Genomic DNA, 19,116 nt, shown 5'->3' on the forward strand with positions numbered 1-19,116 from the left:
TTAGAAAGATTATTTGACGTGTACCTTGTTCCATGTCCCATCCACCAACAAGGAGGATGTGGGTTTTATAAAGTATACTTCAGCCAGCCAGAGGGTGATCTGTGCGTCTGGCAAAACAATGTGAATGCATGTGGTGCTTTATAATAATATTGCCTGAACGAATAACTTATGAAGGGAAAAGTATCGCTCCCAGTATAGAACCCTGTGGAACTCCATGACTAACTTTAGTTTGCATGGACGAGTCGTTATGATTTATGTGATAGGTGAACCTTAAACCATCTTAGCTCTGTTCCTTTAATCCCTATAACATGTTCCAGTGTCTGTTCCCGAAGCTTGTGATCTATGTTGTCAAATGCAGCGCTAACATCCAGCAGGACGAGGAAAGAGACAAGTCCAGTGTCCTCAATGAGAGCTTCTTATTTCTCCTGCAGATGCTACATTGAGAATGATTAAAGAGATGTAGTTTAGGATGACCATTAACTACGATGGCCACAGGTTGATTTCAACAGCTATTCATTTTATTCCTTATTTAACTACACTTGTAACATCTTCTTACAAGTGGGAGTGTCATCAAAAATACACAATATTGATTAAATATAAATATAAACAATACATTATATTGCCTTGACATTGGCAGGCATATTCAGTTGTGGTAAATAAAACAAACGTGTTGTTTACAATCGACTTATCTTAAACCTCACATTCAGGTTATTCTTTCAAATTTGACTCTTGAGCTTCACCCTGAACAAAACTTTATATCAGTTATTACTTTAATGATTAAGAACCTTTTTGGTGGATTCTGACAAACCAGCTGCTGTCTACTGAGTCGACTTCCACTGTGTGATGGCCATCTTCCTGTTGGGGGTTAGGAGTGTGGTCTGCAGGGGCAGGTTGGTCATGGGGCTGGTTCTGTTCTTGCCTCTGATCCAGCTCTCCATGGATTCCCGCTCGTAGGAATACCCATCTGCGAGGTAGACACACTTTGACACTCTGAAGACACTGACACACTAACGTATGTTTATAAAGAAAATGTATAGATGTCTTCAGAAAGAATCGAGGGCACTGCCTTTTTCCATTTCACTTTTTTCCGTCTAACCTGCAGAGATGACTGGATCCCTCATCAGCTCTCTGGTGATTGGACACAGCGTCTGAACCGCTCTGCTCTGCCTTCAAGGCCTCGATCTTCCTCAGGAGACGCCCGCGGAGGCCCACCGACTCTGAGAAACCGACAGCCGTGTTTAGTATTTTGGCCGTTGAATTACATCACACGCAGTGCAATTTCTTCCAACACTTAAACTTTATTGAACCAAAAGGGTTTTTGTATCCAACATTTAACCTGTTGGTTTGTCCTCCTAAAACGACTCACTGTGCTGCTTTTATGTGATTCCACTGAGACGCGTGGCTTCAGTGTTCCTCTGTGAAACACTTGACAGGCTCAAACAAAAGGGAGGAGGAATACAAATGGACCTCGGCTCTGCTCAATTCGGAGCTGAGACAAAGAGGCAGACACACTCTCTGTGGGTTGATGTCTCCCCCTGAGTTTATGTGGCTTTTGGTTCAAAGTCAACACCTCTCATTATTCTACTTGAGAATAAAAGTCCAAAAGGCTCCAATCAGGGAGAAGTCGCTCCGCCGACAGCTGCACGTCGCTGCCCGCTGCGTCGCCCTTTGAATTTGTCCTCGGCTGCAAATTTCAGCCCCAGCTACAATCGGAGGGACGACCTTTACGGCCACATGAGTAGTGGCTGTGTCTGCGTGTGGCGTCACAGAGGTGGGGGCCAGTGATGGAGCGGATGGGAGCTGCCGCAGTGACATTTTCCCTCAAGTCCTTAAGAGACCTCGACTCATCTCAAACGTCTCTTCTCAGTGAAACATGCTGAACACGTTAAGTGCTTTAATTAATCCAGGAAATGACTCCGGGACGGGAAGAACTGCTCCTCACAGCTCTATAGGGTTTGAGGTTTCCATAAGTTCCCTCATCTTTCACGGTAGCTCGAGCCATTAGTACGATACCGTCCACTTTACATTTAGATAGATAATTTGATGAGACGCGGCGGACATCTCCTCGGAGATACACTGAATTGTATCCAAGAGGAACTTTTTATTTTTTTTCCCCCCTTACTCAAAGAGTCATGAATATTTCATCAAGGAAAGTGTGCTGGAATCAAATTTGCTGTGTATGTGTGTGGTTAAGTGTGTGTGTGTATGTGAGTCTACGCTCACACAAACAGCATGGGAGGAAAAGGATAGTTGGTACTTGGGCACAGAACGGAGAGGAAATGTGGCAATCTGCTGTTTCCACTCTTTGCTCATGAAACACACAGAAAATAAATTCCCATTTCATAAAACCATGATTTGCATAACGGAGCAGCGTTGAGGATGAGTTGACTTTTTTTTTTTTTTTAAACAGTGTTTACAGACAATTAAAGCAAACAACAGCAGCCACAGGGCGTTTTTTAGCGTGATGAGGGGCGGAATGCGATGCAACCTGTTACGTGATAACACTCAGTACCTGTAATCAGACTAGTGGCAGCTGCTTGTGAAATTACGAATTCAAGACAGACTGCACTTAGCTGAAACTACCGGAATAAAACGCTCAGGCCTCCACCAAGAACACAAATTACAATCCAGGGAGTTGCAACAGAAGATAATGAGGTTTTAATCTGCTGTGAGGACGTCATGCATAGTTTGGACCTGATGTCGTTTTCTAGAGAGAACTGTGCGTGATAAGGTGAAGAAGAAGAATTACCAAAATAAGTAGAGACCATTTCTTAGGCTGACCTTTGTAGTTTGTAAATGATGATGATCCTAGACTGTAAATAAAGATGCACAATGCCTCTCCACTTCCTCACTTTACACAAATGAAGCCCATCAAAAAACAAGGGACATGTGCACACAGAGCCGCGGTGTTGAGGTCCCACTGATACAAACCCCCGACAGATCTCAAGTCAGTCTCAGTTGTCGATCATGATGTTTGACTCCATTTTTTAAATATCAAATCATGATGGTCCACACAGATCTTCAATCCCATCAAACCAGAAACAAAACCAAAATATCTTGGATGCAAACTTTCACATTTAGAGACTGTGCAACAGCCAATGGGGGACGGAGCAGTGAGTCGTTTAGGTTAGCATAGAGATTGAAGACAGTTGCAAATAGTTAGCCAGGCTCAGGTCTTAATGCTAAGCTAACATCACAGATTTTTCACCCCTCTTCCTTACCTCAGTGTAGACCCTGTGCAGCCCAGCGGAAATTAATCATATTTTAAGAGGGATTATAATTGTTTGTGACGTAAAGGTCATCGTGTGGGGTTCTGTCCTCGCTGCATCATTTCTGATTAAACAGACAAAAAACGCTGCAGCTTCGTGTCAATAAATCCGATCTGTATTTTGGGGGGAAATAAATCAGTTCCTCAATAAAAGCTGCTTATATCCCGCTATTGAATTTGGGCTTGTCATGTTTTAGGATCAAACATTAAATCCCCAGAAAAACACTGAATCCCAATGTGTGTGTGTGTGTGTGTGTGTGTGTGTGTGTGTGTGTGTGTGTGTGTGTGTGTGTGTGTGTGTGTGTGTGTGTGTGTGTGTGTGTGTGTGTGTGTGTGTGTGTGTGTGTGTGTGTGTGTGTGTGTGTGTGTGTGTGTGTGTGTGTGTGTGTGTGTGTGTGTGTGTGTGTGTGTGTGTGTGTGTGTGTGTGTGTTGTACACTAATGTACGTGACTGTGTTTTTATATCCTCACCGATTCCGAGCTCTGAGGCTGTTTCCTTGTTCAGCCGGCTAAGCTCCGGTCCATCAATGTTGTTGGCTTTAAAGTTGCCGACAAGCTGCTCTGGTTCCTCCTCGTGCAGCCAAGTCTGCACATCCCCCCCCCGACCAATCAGCAAGCAGCGGCCTCAAGTGACCCGGCAACTTCCTTCCTGCAGAACAGAACACACAACAGGAAGGGAGGAAGTGCTCGGCCATTACTCCCCCGTCTCTGGCAGCAAAAACATATCTGATGCAAGAAACGATTTCCCTGACACTCCGCAGAAAACACACAGTCACTCTGCGGCGGGATCGGAGATAATTAACTTTCACACATGCACATGCACATGCACCTGTCCTCACAAAGGTGGGAGCAGGAAAATGAAAGCCGGGGTTGTGTTACCTCAGACGGAGCCAGCATGCAGCTCATCAACCTTCAGTGTGACGCCATGCGAGCGAGCAGCCGTCGTTTATCACGCCGGGCTGAGGCGAACCGGCCCGGAGGGTTCGGCCCCGCTGATGACACCTCACAGCGGCCGCATGCTTCCCATCGCCCATCATTAGCCCATGATTGGAAGCTTTTCAAATAACCCTGAAGACTGGAAGGTGTGGCTCATTACAACACTCACCCCATGGAGGGATTCTCACCCTCACCTCTAACTATTAAAACTCCATGCATGTTTGTTCCTTCACAATAAATTCAGTTTCGAATCCCGAGAGGCAATTTGATCGCCCCCGTGTCAGAGAAAGAAGAGAAACAACGTTCACTCAAATTATAACATGTCCTGTGGCTGCACTGATGCTCCTGCCTCTGATTGATCCATCCTTAATATCTCAATATAGTATTATTAAATCTCATGATTTATTGTAAAAACACGGAATGCTAAAACTTGAGCTGATTCCAGGGGCACTGCAATAAGTTAGGCAAAGCAGGCAATTACCCAGGGCCCCCGGGCGGAGAGGGGGCCCCGCTTGGAACTTCTGAATCCACAGAAAGAACAATTTTGTGAGAACCTCCTTAAATTCTATGGTTGGCTTTGTAGGTCAGACTGTAATGACGCTACAGCACCTTATAGACATGCAGTGAACTCCGCATAATCTCCTGAGGGGCTGTATGTGAGTACTCTAATGTGCATTAATGCTGGCACCCCCCCTCACCTGAACCTTCTGGACATTTTCTTATTATGATGCTCACTCATGGACCGGGAAATATCTTGCTGCGTTCTACACAAGTCAAAGACAAACTGCAGAAAATGTCCAGACTCAAGTGTCCGGACATTTACTGGAGTTCATGTCAGATAATGACGTGTGTAGAGTTAGACCACTAGGCCACTAACTTTCTGCATAATGCTTCAAAATGTGGAGGTTTGGTTGAAGACCAGAATTTCTGAATGTGAACTGTGTAGCTGTGATGGACATTAGCACTCAAACGCTGGTGTACCAGCCGGTCGTTGAGATCAGTCTGGAGCGAACTGTTGAAGCGACAGACACAACACATCCACTCCCTGGATCTGCATGACAGTGAGCAGAGTAACACCAGCTCTGCCGGGGAGTGTGGGGAGTCTCCCAGTCTGCGAGGCTGAGTCATGGAAACAGGAAAACCTCAGAGCTTCACGGCTCAGCCTGCTCGGTTTAATTACTCAGACAGATGCACAAACGAGGCTTCTCTCCATAATCTCCATTCTTCACAGCTCAGAGGACGAGGCGGCTGATTGTCTATTTTTCTAACTGTCAACGAATCCCATGAACAGACCAAAGCCAGCAATGAATTGATTCTGTTAATGAGCATTGTCTGCCCAGCAGAGCCCAGTCTCGATTCATTCTTTGCACCTCGTGGTCAAACTAAACATGGAGCAGCAGCGTTTAGCTCAGATCCTCAGTTCATTGAAAGCTTCAAGATGTACAGTATCCCACTGCTTTTAATTTACGGCCCTGTCTTCAACACATGTTTTCCATCCCTGCTGCTGATTAGATCTTTAGTCAGGCTGAAGCCGGGAGGAGCTGGAAGTCATGTAATGTCACCAAAGCCTGTGAACTAATAGGAGCTGGAGCTGTAGTCTCATGGTCTGATGGAGGAGTGGCCAGTCATTGTGCTGTGGTGGTACAGCAGACCCCCAGGATAACTATTATTTAGTCATTAAACCTAATAAAAGGCTGCCTGCTTCGAATAACTTCATGTTTACTGAATGTTTTTTCTGCGTCAGCTCCAAACTAATTGACACCATGTCCAAGAATTCCTCCGTGTGGCTGCCTTGTGTTAAAATGGATTAAAAACCGAGTGTTGACCCTGTGAAAACCAACATGGAACATCATGTAGAAACAGATCTCTTCTGTGTTAGGGTTCTCCGTGCATTTGCTAATTGGCACTAAACTGATCACAGTTCCAACAATAGCTGCTGAGATATTTTTAAGACCAAACTGGTGAACTGACACTGTGATTCCCAAAGTCATGGCTGTAACATCGCTAAAAGCTAAATCCTGATGTAGGATATAACACAGCCTCTTTGGATCTGAAACTATAAACTGCATCATTTAACAATAGAGTAGGAATTAATGGATTTGGTAAAAACTACAGAGATTAACCAATTGTTGATTTTAGTCTTTTCATTGGATTTGTTGGCGTGGACAGAAAGCATAATGGCAGATGTTTCCTTTGGGTAAAGTGCAACTTCTCTTCTTGGCTTCACCCGAACTGAAGCGCTGTGTTTCTGGCTCCACGCAACCCAGTTTACAGCATGTAGATTTACAGTGGACCAACATGACAAACACAACATGGGGAAAGCTCTCCCTCACATGCAACATAGAGAAAACTAGAATAGCACTCAGGTGAATGCAAAGCCCAAGAGTTCCCTGAAATGAGATCAAGCTGCCCCACACTCAGAGATGGAAGTCTGTTAAAAACGCCTGTTTTTTTTTCCCGACAAGATCCTTAAATTATTACCTATAGGAAAATGTTAACAGCATGTCTTGCAATGTTTAAGAAAGTAAAAACAAAAACCCTGGATCCCCACACTTGTACGGATCTGTGCCATAAATTGATGGATTCTCTCTCTTGGCCCACATCCAACCCCTTCCCCAGTTTTGTGGAAATCACGTTACAGTCGGAAAAAACAACAGGCGTAAAAAACTTAACCTAGTTGGCAGAGACTGGAAGAAAAGCGGGACATGAAAAGTGGATTGGGACATGAAATGATCTAAACACCTGCACTAAGACTTATATCAACTTCCTTCAATCTGGACACACACACAATATTGAAACTGAGACGCAGCACTTTTGAGCTCCAATACGACTGTGAATGAAGAACTCAAAGGGCAAAACAGAGCAATGGATTTATTTACCTTGGCACTCTGTCGGCCTCGATTCAACTGCTGCAGGAGAACATGAAAGAGAATAAGTTTAATACGTGAAGAGAAAGAAAGAGAAGATTAAAGGAGATGGGGAGTAAGAGAAAGAGGGAGGGAGAAAGTCAGATCTCAATTGAGGAGGAATTTGCTTTGTCAACATGGGCCTGACTGATAGCAGATGGAGGAGCTTCCCTGATGAAGCTTCAAGGCCTCCAGATGTCTGACGATTGCACCTTTTCATTTTCTATTCCAAATATTTTCTTTCATGTCGGGCTGGAAGAGGATTCACCTCGATAACAACCGCTCTCCCGGGCTCAGCGGTAGTTTCCTTGAGACGCTGCAGCCAGACACCACCCCACATGTAATATTTGCAGTGAGTGATTGGACCCCCCCCCCCCGAACAATCCCCTGTTAAGCATTTACCAGTTAAGCCGTCTCCATCTCCTATTCTCCACACTTTCACCGTTCTGTCCATGGAGCCGGTTGCAATCCATGGCATGGTGGGAGACAGAGCTACAGCAGTGACATACCTGCAGGAGGGGGGGGGGGGGGGGGGACATGTGCAATGTGTGTGTGACAGAGAGAAACTTGCACAGGAAGAGATCTGCGTTAAAAGTCAAGTTTCCTCTTCATACAAAAAAACATCTAAATCAAGTCTTGGATCGTTCAGTATCTCAAATCCGTTCGAACACTTCAAAGTGCTCTGCCGGAGCCCCCCCCCGCGGTGCCACTTCAATGACTCGACTGGCGAGCGGAGCCGAGCAGCGCCCGGTTGCATCACCGCACCCGGGGCTTCTGGGAGAACAAGTAATCAAGCAAAAATCACACGTTTGGATGCCCGAACCCTGGGAATCCGATTCTGATCGTGTTTGTCTGCAGAGATTCCGCAGCGGAGGCCGCTCACCTGTCGTGCTGTTTCAAAGTGTGGAGCAGGGCTCCCGCGTTCTGTGAGCAGAGCAGAACATCTTTGTTTTTCTCTAAAACCACCTGAAGGCAACAGAATGCGAGTGTTCTCTGTGTTTTACTCACTGCGTCAAGTACTGCAACACTTTTACCCACTGGACTGTTGAAGAGTCGGAGAGTGAAGTGTTTCATTCGCAGGATTCACAAAGCAGTCATTTGCATTATGGAATAACTGTTGTTATGAAAAACACAATTTCTCATGTTTCTATTTAAGTGTCACAAAACAGAGCAGAGATTATGGACCCAGCAAAAGCTACACACACAAAACACACTCCTCCTGTGGTGACTGAGGGAACAGCAGTGCCACAGATCAGCTCAGAGGACCAGGGAGGAGATTGTTTTACAATAAATGTTTGAAAAAAACTAAAGATGGATAAAAAAGGACAATTTTCAGATGTGTTTGTGGGGAGAGTGTCTTCTGAGGACAGAACTGGAGCCGAATGACTGGTGAGAGTGTGGAGGCGCTTCATGTGCCAAGCTGAACACACACACACACACAAACACACACACACACACACACACACACACAGTCAAAGTAAAGTTATGTCGTTAATTTCTTCAGTTATCAGCCTCCTGCTATTTGTCAAAGAATTCAGTCCCTCATCAACATGCATGCACACACACACACACACACACACACACACACACACACACACACACACACACACACACACACACACACACACACACACACACAAAAGGTCAAAGCAAAGTTGTGTCTATTTGTTCAACTACCAGCCTCCTGCAATTTGTCAAAAAATTCAGTCCCTTGCAACAACACACACACACACACACACCCTTCACCGTGCATCATCGACTGGAGCCCCACCCCACAGTATGACAACCCAAAACTTTTTTATTTTTCTGTTTTTATCAATAGCTCTCTTCCATGTCTGGCTCAGAGCGGTGCCACCTGCTGACAGCTGCTGGGAAACAAGAGCTTCTTCTTCCGGGCAGTGAAGATGTGGTTCTCACAGCCTGAGATACTGAGACACTTCAAAGAAATACACCACTGTGCACCCAATTCTACTGTTTGTGCCAAAACTAATTGGTCCGTAGCACTGTTTAAATAATCATCTTGTAAACAAATGTCTTGAATCAAACTTCCATTAGAGAACAAACTGTTGTGTGGACAGATCATTTGTTATTTTCATACATATTCATGTGGCGATGTGAAACAAACACAGGTGAGGCTGGAGAAAAAAAACTGAACTACATGAATAAAGAAGAGAAAATACATTGTAGACATGAGAATAAAACTGATGTGATGTGTATGCAAGCACGAGGCTACTCATTCTTCTAGGCTTAAGGAAAAAGATTTGACTGACAATATTTTAAAAGATCAAATCCACAGAGCTTCCAAACAGCTCTGGAATATAACTATTCCATCTGCTGTCCAAACATCGGGCCCAAGGCAGGGACCAGAAAAATGTTCCACATCAACGGCAAACAGAGAAATCCCAGTTTCAAACCAGCTCCTCCACAGAGACACATGTGGACAACAGTGTTTTGAAGGAAGTGAACGAGGTTTGTGTCCCTCTACCACCTGCTCAGAGAGAGAGAGAGAACATCCCCACGGACCCCAGAAGGGTCACAACACAGGACACGCTGCATCCTCCCAGGAAACGCCTGTTACCACGGCAACACATCTTAGGCAACGTGCAACATGGCGTTTTCACAGACGCCAACAGACAGTCTGTGAGCAGGTGACACAACCAGAGAGCAAACACACAACGTTCACTGCGATCGCTCGTACAAGATATGAATGTCAGAGTGGATATATACGCTCCTCCAAACTCACACTCACACACACACACACACACACACACACACACACACACACACACACACCTCTGCTGCTTCTGTATTTCAGGAGAATGTCTTAAAGTGATGCATTATTAATGACTCAGTCTGCAGCTGATTTATTCCACACACTAATAAAATTCCTCTATTCTGCAGAGATTTCAAGGTTAAAGCTCTCTCTCTCTCTCTCTCCCTCCCTCTCGCTCTCTCTCTCTCTCCCTCTCTGGTGATGGAGTGATGGGAGTTTTCAGTTGAGGGAGCAGGCGTAGGTTTCATACCTGCTCCTTCACGCTGGGAAACAATCCATATTTTCAGCTGGCTGTCCTGTCCACAGGAGGCCAGTTCGAAACTCCACACAGCTGCCATCTGCAAAACACACACACACACACACACACACACCTCTCAATATTCACGCTTAACTGGGTTTAACAACCAAACATGAATAGATGCTCTCTGACGGACTGTGTGTGTGAACATGATGCAGCATGAATCTTTCACACAGTAAGTGTCATAGATAAAGTCTTTGGATTAGAATCAGGCTTTCATATTTAGATTTATGAGCATTTAATTCAAAATCAACATCATAAAATGAACATTATGATTGAAGAAAGTGTGCAACAGGCCGTTTTTCAACAATCTGCTCTCTGTGAAAACTTAATTTGTGCGTGAGTGGATTTTATATTCTATATGAGAGGAACAGGACAGAACTAAAATATGAATCCTAAACAGAGGTTGGTGAATTTGAAACAACAGCAGCTCCTCTAGTTGAGGAAGCTGTGAATCGACCGTTCAGTTGTGTTTCAGTTCAGTGAGTGGGAGACCCAGTCAACACATAGATAGATTTAGTTCTGTCTTTACAGGAAACTGACTTACAGAATGATTCACCACCTGAGGCTGCAGAGGGCGCTGCTGCTCAGTAAAAGTTACAGTGTTGCTTCAGATGAAAGAGAACACATCCCTACACTCTGGCACATGCACAGACATGTTGGAGGGCAGGTCCTCAAACCAACAAAAAAAGGGCACCCATCGCCAAAATTATTTGTGAAATTAAAAATAATGATAATAATTAAAGAACACAGTAGGATATTTTCAACTTATATATTTATTTTTGTCAACGAACTAACTCAAATTTTCAATTTGAATAAATAAATGAATAACAGGCAAAAACAGACTAAACAAGGCCATATTGACTAACCAAATAATATGTTAGGGTTAGTGATGTGATGGGCTCCTCTGGACCAGGTAGGGTTACTGATTCTCCCTCATCTGTTTTACTAGTTGATGGCCTGATCCAAGATAAAAGAGAGCTGCTACCCTGAGCTGCTTGCTGCAGTTCCCCGTCCTTCTGCTTGTGGAGTCTCTCTTTTCTTGGCATTATGCTGCAAATTTTGTAAATGATATAAATCAATGTTGTGCATAATTATCAAAAGTGACTTACATAACCTCTATAAAGCTGACAACACAGTACACACACATTTCTTTTTACGGATTTCTGACAGAGTTGAAGCAAAAGCAGCATTACACTAGTAATATACCACAATATACCTAGTCTGTCTGTCTGTCTGTCTGTATCTCTCTCCCTCTCTCTCTTCATTAAACATGACAAACCTCAGTAAACAGCTGGACAAGGCTTTGAAATCAAGGAGGTTTTGTTTGTATATTTTTTAGGAAACGTCGGACCAGTTTCAACGTCATGTTTTCAGCGGCGCTAATGTTGTGGTTCATTTATCACCAAACAACGTCGGGGGATTGCACAAACACCGTCATGAACTAGTTCACAGTTCAGTCATTTCATAGTTTCAAGGTGGAAAGTGAGAATGAAAGTCCTAACTTGTAAAAGAAAACCTTATCCATCACTAACCCTTGCCTTTACTGTCAGAATCTTAATCAGACAGTGTGTAAAAATCCCTCTCTGCTTTCTCTTGCCATCTGTATATGAGACCAAGAGCTGTTGTGTCGCAGGTATGGCCTGCCCCTTTAAGGAAAGTTTGTGGTGTGTGACGTAGTGCACCAGGGTATTATGGGAGAAGACGCCGAAAGTGTGTGTATAACGAGAAGTGACGGACCACATAGAGGCGATGCGAGTGTTGCTCCTGCTGTTTATCAGAGAAACAAAGTGGCCGCATTCCAAGTAAAGAAACATCTCCTCCTCCTTCTTCATGGAGCGGTCCGGACGGCTGGTTAACGGCCCGACAGCGAGCCAAGATAACCAGTGACAGGGGGGATCCTGGTACAGGCGACACAGGAGACTGATTTATCATGACGTTCTGCGCAGAAGCCCAATGCGCACATTCTGCGCAGAAGCCCATTGCGCATATCCTGCGCAGAAGCCCATTGCGCAGGAATTGCGCGCGCAGTTTTTTTTTTTTTTTTTATAAATTTTTTCCTACAAGTTTCTAGACAGCAGTGAACCCCGTAGCCTTGTCGGGTCAGCGGAGAGCCGGGCAGCTCCGAGAAACCCCCAGTGTCGTACACGCTGAGGGTTTTATCGGCCGAGCAGGTGGCGAGCAGGTCGTCTGTGTGCTGCTGCAGAATGTGATTTAATGCAACCATGATGAAGAAGAGGAGGAGGGGGAGAATGAGGTTCACTCACCAGGGGGCGCACACTGATCTAATATGAGACAAACAGCTAATGGGAGCTGTGACCATAGATATATATAAAGTTTACTTTTTTTTTTTACTTTACTGTTTATATATATCTATGGCTGTGACAGGGATGAAGGCGGATGTGGAGACTCTCAGGAGGAACATGGACTTCCTGTTTCAGCCCAGTTATAACGTGTTTATCTCAGATGTTATCAGTGACGTGATCCTCAGTCACACAACGCTCACTTCTTCTTACAGTTTGACCTTCTCTTAAAGGGATTTCCCTACTTGTTACTGAACCCCAAATTCTATAAAGTTATATCTTAAAATATGAAGGTGATCAGTATAAAAACCTAACACAACCCAGAGTGGTTCTTTTCAGTGGAGCTGAGTTCAATAACTTTACTTTATAACCATGACAATGTATTCAATTTTATCTCTTGATCATTTATATTCAGAATTATACCTGCTGATTACCCAACTTCTGTAGCTGGGAAATTAAATTAAGCAGTAACACTGGAGTGAATATTTCCGCATGAAGTGGTTTATGTATGAAGTAGAAAAAATGCAAATCTTTAAATCCCTCAAAATATCACTGAAGTAGTGAATAAACCTTCATTGACACTGATGCTTTGAACCCTTTATAGCATGTTTATGATGAACTTCTGGTCTTTTAGTCCATTTACACTTTTTTTTTTAAGTAGCGCAACTTTATTATTTCCCCATAAGTAATTTTATCTTTAATATTATTTTTTAAATTTAAATCCTGAACCGATTTGAGCTCCTTTATATCCTGTTAGATCATCAGATCTCAAACCACACATTGTATTGTGTTTGTTGATCATGTTTTATTCTACCCAATAACTAAGCTAAGAAATGTAAGTAAGCAGCAGGAGTGAAGTGATTAATAGAGGAAATACTTCCTAGTGAAGCGAAGTTTAAAAAAAAAGGTAAATTCTCAAGTAAGCGTCCTTAAAATATATATTTATTTAATGATTATTAAACTTGTTAACCCAAAGCTACAAAGGCTGAGATTCTGCTTAATAATAGTGCTACCTCTGGAAGAAAAACTTTATTTTATCTGTGCCATCCACCATTTAAAAATAATATACCTACAAAAGCTGCTACTACTAAATTAATAGTAAAATCCAGTTACTTCCAAGTGTTCCAGCTGCAGATGTCTGGAGCCGCCTCCAGCCGACCGTGACTCATCCAACTCCCTGCTGGATTAAAGCCCAGCGCAGGTGTCATGTCTGTCCGCAGGACGTCTGACAAGACTGGTTAAAGGAACGGCTCGGAGATCAAACACAATGCACCACACAGAACTTTGCATTTTGTGTAAGGGGTTTCTTACAGTATATTGTGCAGGACACACACACAGAGCACACACACACACTGTAAATAGAAAAAGAAGGAAAGAGACAAATGCACTACTCCGTTCACTGTTCAGAGGTCAGGCACTACAATACTGAGGAAAGCAGTGATTGAGTGAATGTTCAGACAGTGTTTGTAATGCTTCAACTATCCTCACCCACAGACACTATTCAGTATGTACACTATACATTTTTTTAAATGTAAATAAAGAAAGCAATGAACACTATACATGTGACAGTAAACCTCTGTATCTTTTTACACTTAAACAGAACAGTAGCACTGCTGGACCCCGTAGTCACAAATAAATGCTGTAAACTTTGTTTTTCCTTGATCGGCTTGATCAGTACTCCATTAAACAATCTTTAGACGTAGTTAAAGCTGTGGGCCATCTCCCTCCGTTTCTTAGAAAAGACTCAACATAAATATGAAAAATAAACACACATATACAAAAAGCTGTACTGCAGTGCTGATGATAAGAAAGAGTCAATGACCTGTTTGATTCCCAAACAAAATGTTGAGTTATTTTCATGAACTAAACCGTATTGCACTTGAAGATACTGATCCATGGAGGGTTTTTGTTCTTTCACATTGCACAATCGGCTTTATTGAAGCTCATACTGATCTAGTGTCACAGGTGAAGAGAAGGCCTCCGACACCAAAGAGGACGTTTGATAAGTAGAAAGTAGCACAAGTGATTTTCTTTATTTTAGCTTTAGTTTTTCTTCAGCAGCTCAGTCCATCGTTTGTCAAAGAATTCTTTCAGGTTGTGTCCGGCTCGTCCGATTTTTGAATCGTCCTCATTGTATTTCTCACAGTTGTCAAAAACCAGGTTGACGTCCATGATGAATGTCTCGAAATGTAGGTACCTGCAAAGATTGGAAATGGTTTAATTGTTATTCAGAGGCAGCATTCAAATCAGAAAAGCAACTGAAATAAAGGATGCATGAGTGTATGTATAACACAAACATACTGGTTGTTGCTGAGTTTTTCTCTGATGGTGGAGAAGTCCATGGGCTTCTTGATGATCTTCTTATACCAGGGTACGGCTTTGTGGTCGACTGGAGTGAGAAAGGGCTGAGCGTCCTGATGAGCCTCCAGCTCAGCCAGCAGAACTCTGGAGGAAAATGAGCAGTCGACAAAGCTGAGCTTTTAATATAGTTTCAGATATTTGTGAAAAAGTTTGAAACAGATTTCAGATATTTAAGTGAACAAGGATGATTGGACATGTCATCACAGCTCATCTAACAAGATGACCAACAACAGTCCCCTGACAAAACCAAAGTTAGATTCTTTACATCTGGATTTTCATTTTCATTGGATATGCACACGCTCATAAATACCAGTCCCGTTTTTTTACGAAGATCCATAAATCCTTTTCTGAGAAATTAGCAAAAATGTTGCGAAACATCCTCTCTTGCAATGTTAAAGTAAAAAATCCACAACTAAATCTAATCTGATGGGTTCCTCCTTGGGTCACGTCCAACTCCCCCAATGTTTGCGCTTAAAACAGTGAGATGAAATAAATGCGGTTTTTTTTATCCATGCAGTGAGAATGCGTTCATACCTACCGGCACATTTCCAGCCAATTTCTGTCATCTTTGGCCAGTTTGGCTTTTTTGGCACAGGACCCAGGGCTGTCAAGCTTGGCCCTGCCTCTCATCTCTCCCACAGCTGTTCGGTTCTGTTGCTTCCTACTGCGGCGGAGTTGACCGCTTTCCTGAAAGACGGGTCATAAAAACGACTGGTGAGGAGCCACGTGCAACATATACCGTGCAGATTTATTAAATGGATGTGGACATGAGGAACAATGAAGATATTGGACAGTTGAACAGATTGAGGCTCGTTGATCTGCACTGCTTGTGGACTAGGAGATTTTATTAAGTGAAAGACAAGAGAAAAGAGTCTCAGGTTTACCTTTGCAACACAAATGTGACAGTACCATTTGCCGTCAGGAACTGTGCTGATCTTAGGTCTGTGGCAGTAGGTGTGGCAGCCTTTATCACAGCCGTCACAAAGTAAGAGCAGTTCTTCATTATCCCCATTTTGACAACGGTGGCAGTGCTGGAAACCAAAAGAAAACATCAGCAGTGACAAATTCAAACAGAGACAATGTGCATTGATAAAGGACGATGCAGATTGTGTTTTTATCTGATATTGTTGTTTCCTGGTGATGGTGCATTATAAATTGATGCTAGTGTATTTTTCTTCTTATCCTCTGTAGCCTGTATAATTGCTTGTCCCTGATAACCAGTTCATTTAACTGAAATAAGCTCACAGCTTCAGCTACTCTTCCTGAGCTACGGTGCTAAAATATGGCCAGAAGAACATTGGGATACCGCCATAGACTGTATATAGGATACTGCAGTGGAATTGACCTTTAACCTTTTGTGTAAAACTCTCAAAATGTGTCACAAACAACAAATAACTTCTTGATTTATGGCAGAAGAGAATGGGACAGACGGACGGACGGATAATGCGCAATGGTAACGCCTGCAGTTCATGGCTGTCACTGGCATGGACATAATAAGAACAAATATTTGATAGCGAGAGAAACAAGGCATCACTAACCACTTTCATGACGGGGCGGTCCCAATCTATGGATTTCTGCAGCTGCTGAATACAGAGCGACAGCTGAGCCGAGCTGCGGACTTCTCCGAGGGCTTTGTGCCACAACCTCATCCCAGGAGACACCTCCTCCTCACTGCTTTGAAGGTTACAGGGAATGAGACGGCAGAATTACTGGACAGCATCACATACACAAGCAGGGACTTCCGGGAAATCAGTTAGTAGAAATAAACTGTACAATGCACATTGAGAATGTCGGGTACTTCTTGGACTGGGATGCATCATGCAGAGGAAAAAAGTACTCATCATCCAGACACAGGCATAGAGGCATTATTCTGTTTGATCTGAGGGTTCATTTCTCTGTAGCTACCTTCGATCGATGTTCCCCTCCAGCTCTGCCAGCCTCATGACAGCTATATCAAGAGGATTGTTAGGCCGCCGCACCACACTGCCAGGGAGTTTCTCCGGGCTGGTTTCTCTTTGCCACTTGTTCTCGGGAGCTGGAGAAGAGAGGAGCTTGTCCTCTTGATAAACCAGATCCTCCCTCTCCGACTGGGGCTCAGGGTGCATCCAGCCCTGAGGGACACGGAGTTGAAATATGCTGTTTGGTGACAAAGTAAGGACCCGAAATCCTATCTGAGCACATACTGGAGAAATAGTCTTGAAATGAATCTGGGATGTTTGTATTTTTATGAGCTGTAAGTAGACAAACGTGCATGATACTTTTACCTTGATCTGCAGACCGGCAGAGACGACTCTCCTCTCCAGAGCCTCCACCTGCTGCAGTTGGCTGATGTCCACCTCCATGGCCTGCTCCTCCACACACCAACTCTCCAAGGTTTTCTCACTCACTTCCCGTTTCTCCAGCTTCGCCACATCAAACGCTGCCCCCATAGATACATACAAACAATACAGCAAATGACTGTCTATGAAAAGCAACATATTTATACATGTTAATTTGGGAGCAGGTGACATGAAAATATCAAATAACGTTATGTTTTGTATTAAAGAGAATGAAAGTGAGCAGAGGAGTAGTGGACACACCATCTTCACTGTTGGCATAGAGCTGGGTCAAATACTCCATATGTTTTTGGAACTGTTTCTGCAGGACCTTCTCTCTGATGCCTCGACTGTGGAGCGCCTCCACCAGACTGTGGAGCTCCTGCACGTCTGACACTCGCCACCAACCGTGCAGCATCTCTGCCAACAAAAGAGAGGAGTATTGTTAATTGCTTAATTTTAGCAGCATAAGGAAGTTGTAAAGCTGAGTGACAGTCATCACAGCATATATTCCAGGACTGTCTGGGCAGTGATGATCTTTAGTCCAGCCTGTTTCACTTGTGCTTACTGGCAGTGAGCCATTCTTACCCTCAGGGATAGGCTGAGGTCTGGGGTAGTCCTGGGTCTTGGCTGCCTCCACAGCAGGGAACAAGGCACAAGCAGGCTTGTCACACAGGGCCTCTGGGGTCTCAAGCTTGTTGACAGTGTTGTTATTCACCAGGAGTAAGACCCCGCTCCCACTACCCACTGCATGCTGGGAGGACAGATCCAGCACAGGGGGTAGAGAAGTGCCAGGGGAGGGCAGGCTGGGACTTGTCGCTGCACTGGACACGTCACACAGTGTCAGTCCGCTCTGATGAATGCCAGACTTTACTTGCTGGGAGGAAGAATACACACAGAATTGTATTCCACTAGCACATACATAATGTAAGACACAATCGCTCCAACAATAAATGGAGTTTCGCTTGGTTTTGCAACATGAGGAAATCCTCTTGCAACATTGAATAATTCTTGCAACACATCATCGTTCTAAAAAAGCACAACACGATTGGAAATAATTGTGGCTGAGATGAAGACAGCATTACTTATCCACCAACCTGAAGGACAGGAGAATGCATGTTATTGATCCCAGCAGGAGCGTTGTAGCCGGCTGTAGCTGGGGGATTAGGGGAGAGGGACGAGGGGGATTTAGTGCTCATGGTGTGTGGAGAAGAAGAGGCGGCACGGGGACTGGAGCCAGAGGTGACCGAAAGCTCGTCACAAGGAGAGCGGGGCAGGAGGCTAAACCACTGGCTGCTCTTCTCCATCAGTGTCCTAGTGAGCTGATCCTCCTGAAGGACAGGCTGGGGGCTGGAGGTTATCCAGGGGCTGCCTTTGAGCTGGGGGGAACACAGTGGATATGGCCCTGAAGTATCTGTGGCTTTATCTCGGTCTGTGCTCGGTGCTGGGCTGGACATACACTCCATCTTAGTCTCTTCCAGCTGCTCCTCCTTTATTCTGATCACCTGAGCCGTTTCCTGTCTCTCCTTCAACTCTTCATAACCTGAGTAACATTTCAAAAAATCAGCTGAAAGTGCATAACAAACATAACAATTCAAATGTATATTTCGGTATGAGTTTTCACCTTCGCTGCTCTCCATGCCCTCAACAAAGATGCCGCCACATTCTGGGAGAAGCCAGTAACGCCTCTTGTAGCGGTCCTGTCCAATCATCATGGAGCGCTGTGACTGAGAGGAGTGTAGCAGCTTCTGTGTGATCTGACTCTGTTGCTAAAGAGACAGAAAACAGGGATTTGTTTAATTCATCAACTATCTCAACCTGAGAAAATGAATGTGGGTGAAGTTTACCATGCATAATTTCTCGATCTGTTTCTCCAGCTCCTCCACACTGGCGGAGTTCACACTGTCGTCCTAGATGAAAATATCTCATTAGTGTGAGGCCAGTGGACTGACTGACA

General features: G+C 44.1%; 1 protein-coding gene and 1 pseudogene across 2 annotated transcripts in view; both read right to left on the bottom strand.

The window, feature by feature from the left end:
* Positions 1-512: 512 nt before the first annotated feature.
* Positions 513-12,407, bottom strand: LOC133967086 (WD repeat, SAM and U-box domain-containing protein 1-like; annotated as a pseudogene).
* Positions 12,408-13,484: 1,077 nt separating this feature from the next.
* Positions 13,485-19,116, bottom strand: part of LOC133966901 (bromodomain adjacent to zinc finger domain protein 2B-like) — a 35,325-nt gene continuing 29,693 nt past the window's right edge. For both annotated transcript variants that reach the window (XM_062401974.1, XM_062401973.1), the window contains 12 exons: positions 19,007-19,069; positions 18,784-18,928; positions 18,257-18,702; positions 17,748-18,036; positions 17,424-17,579; positions 17,109-17,263; positions 16,750-16,955; positions 16,383-16,518; positions 15,729-15,875; positions 15,383-15,531; positions 14,785-14,928; positions 13,485-14,680 (listed from right to left, as the gene is read on the bottom strand). In XM_062401974.1, coding sequence (XP_062257958.1) covers positions 14,527-14,680; positions 14,785-14,928; positions 15,383-15,531; positions 15,729-15,875; positions 16,383-16,518; positions 16,750-16,955; positions 17,109-17,263; positions 17,424-17,579; positions 17,748-18,036; positions 18,257-18,702; positions 18,784-18,928; positions 19,007-19,069 — 2,190 coding nt within the window. In that variant the 3' untranslated portion in view covers positions 13,485-14,526. The remainder of the gene's footprint in view (positions 14,681-14,784; positions 14,929-15,382; positions 15,532-15,728; positions 15,876-16,382; positions 16,519-16,749; positions 16,956-17,108; positions 17,264-17,423; positions 17,580-17,747; positions 18,037-18,256; positions 18,703-18,783; positions 18,929-19,006; positions 19,070-19,116) is intronic.

The sequence above is a fragment of the Platichthys flesus genome, chromosome 13 (genome assembly GCF_949316205.1).
Source record: "Platichthys flesus chromosome 13, fPlaFle2.1, whole genome shotgun sequence".
Taxonomy (NCBI): Eukaryota; Metazoa; Chordata; class Actinopteri; order Pleuronectiformes; family Pleuronectidae; genus Platichthys; species Platichthys flesus.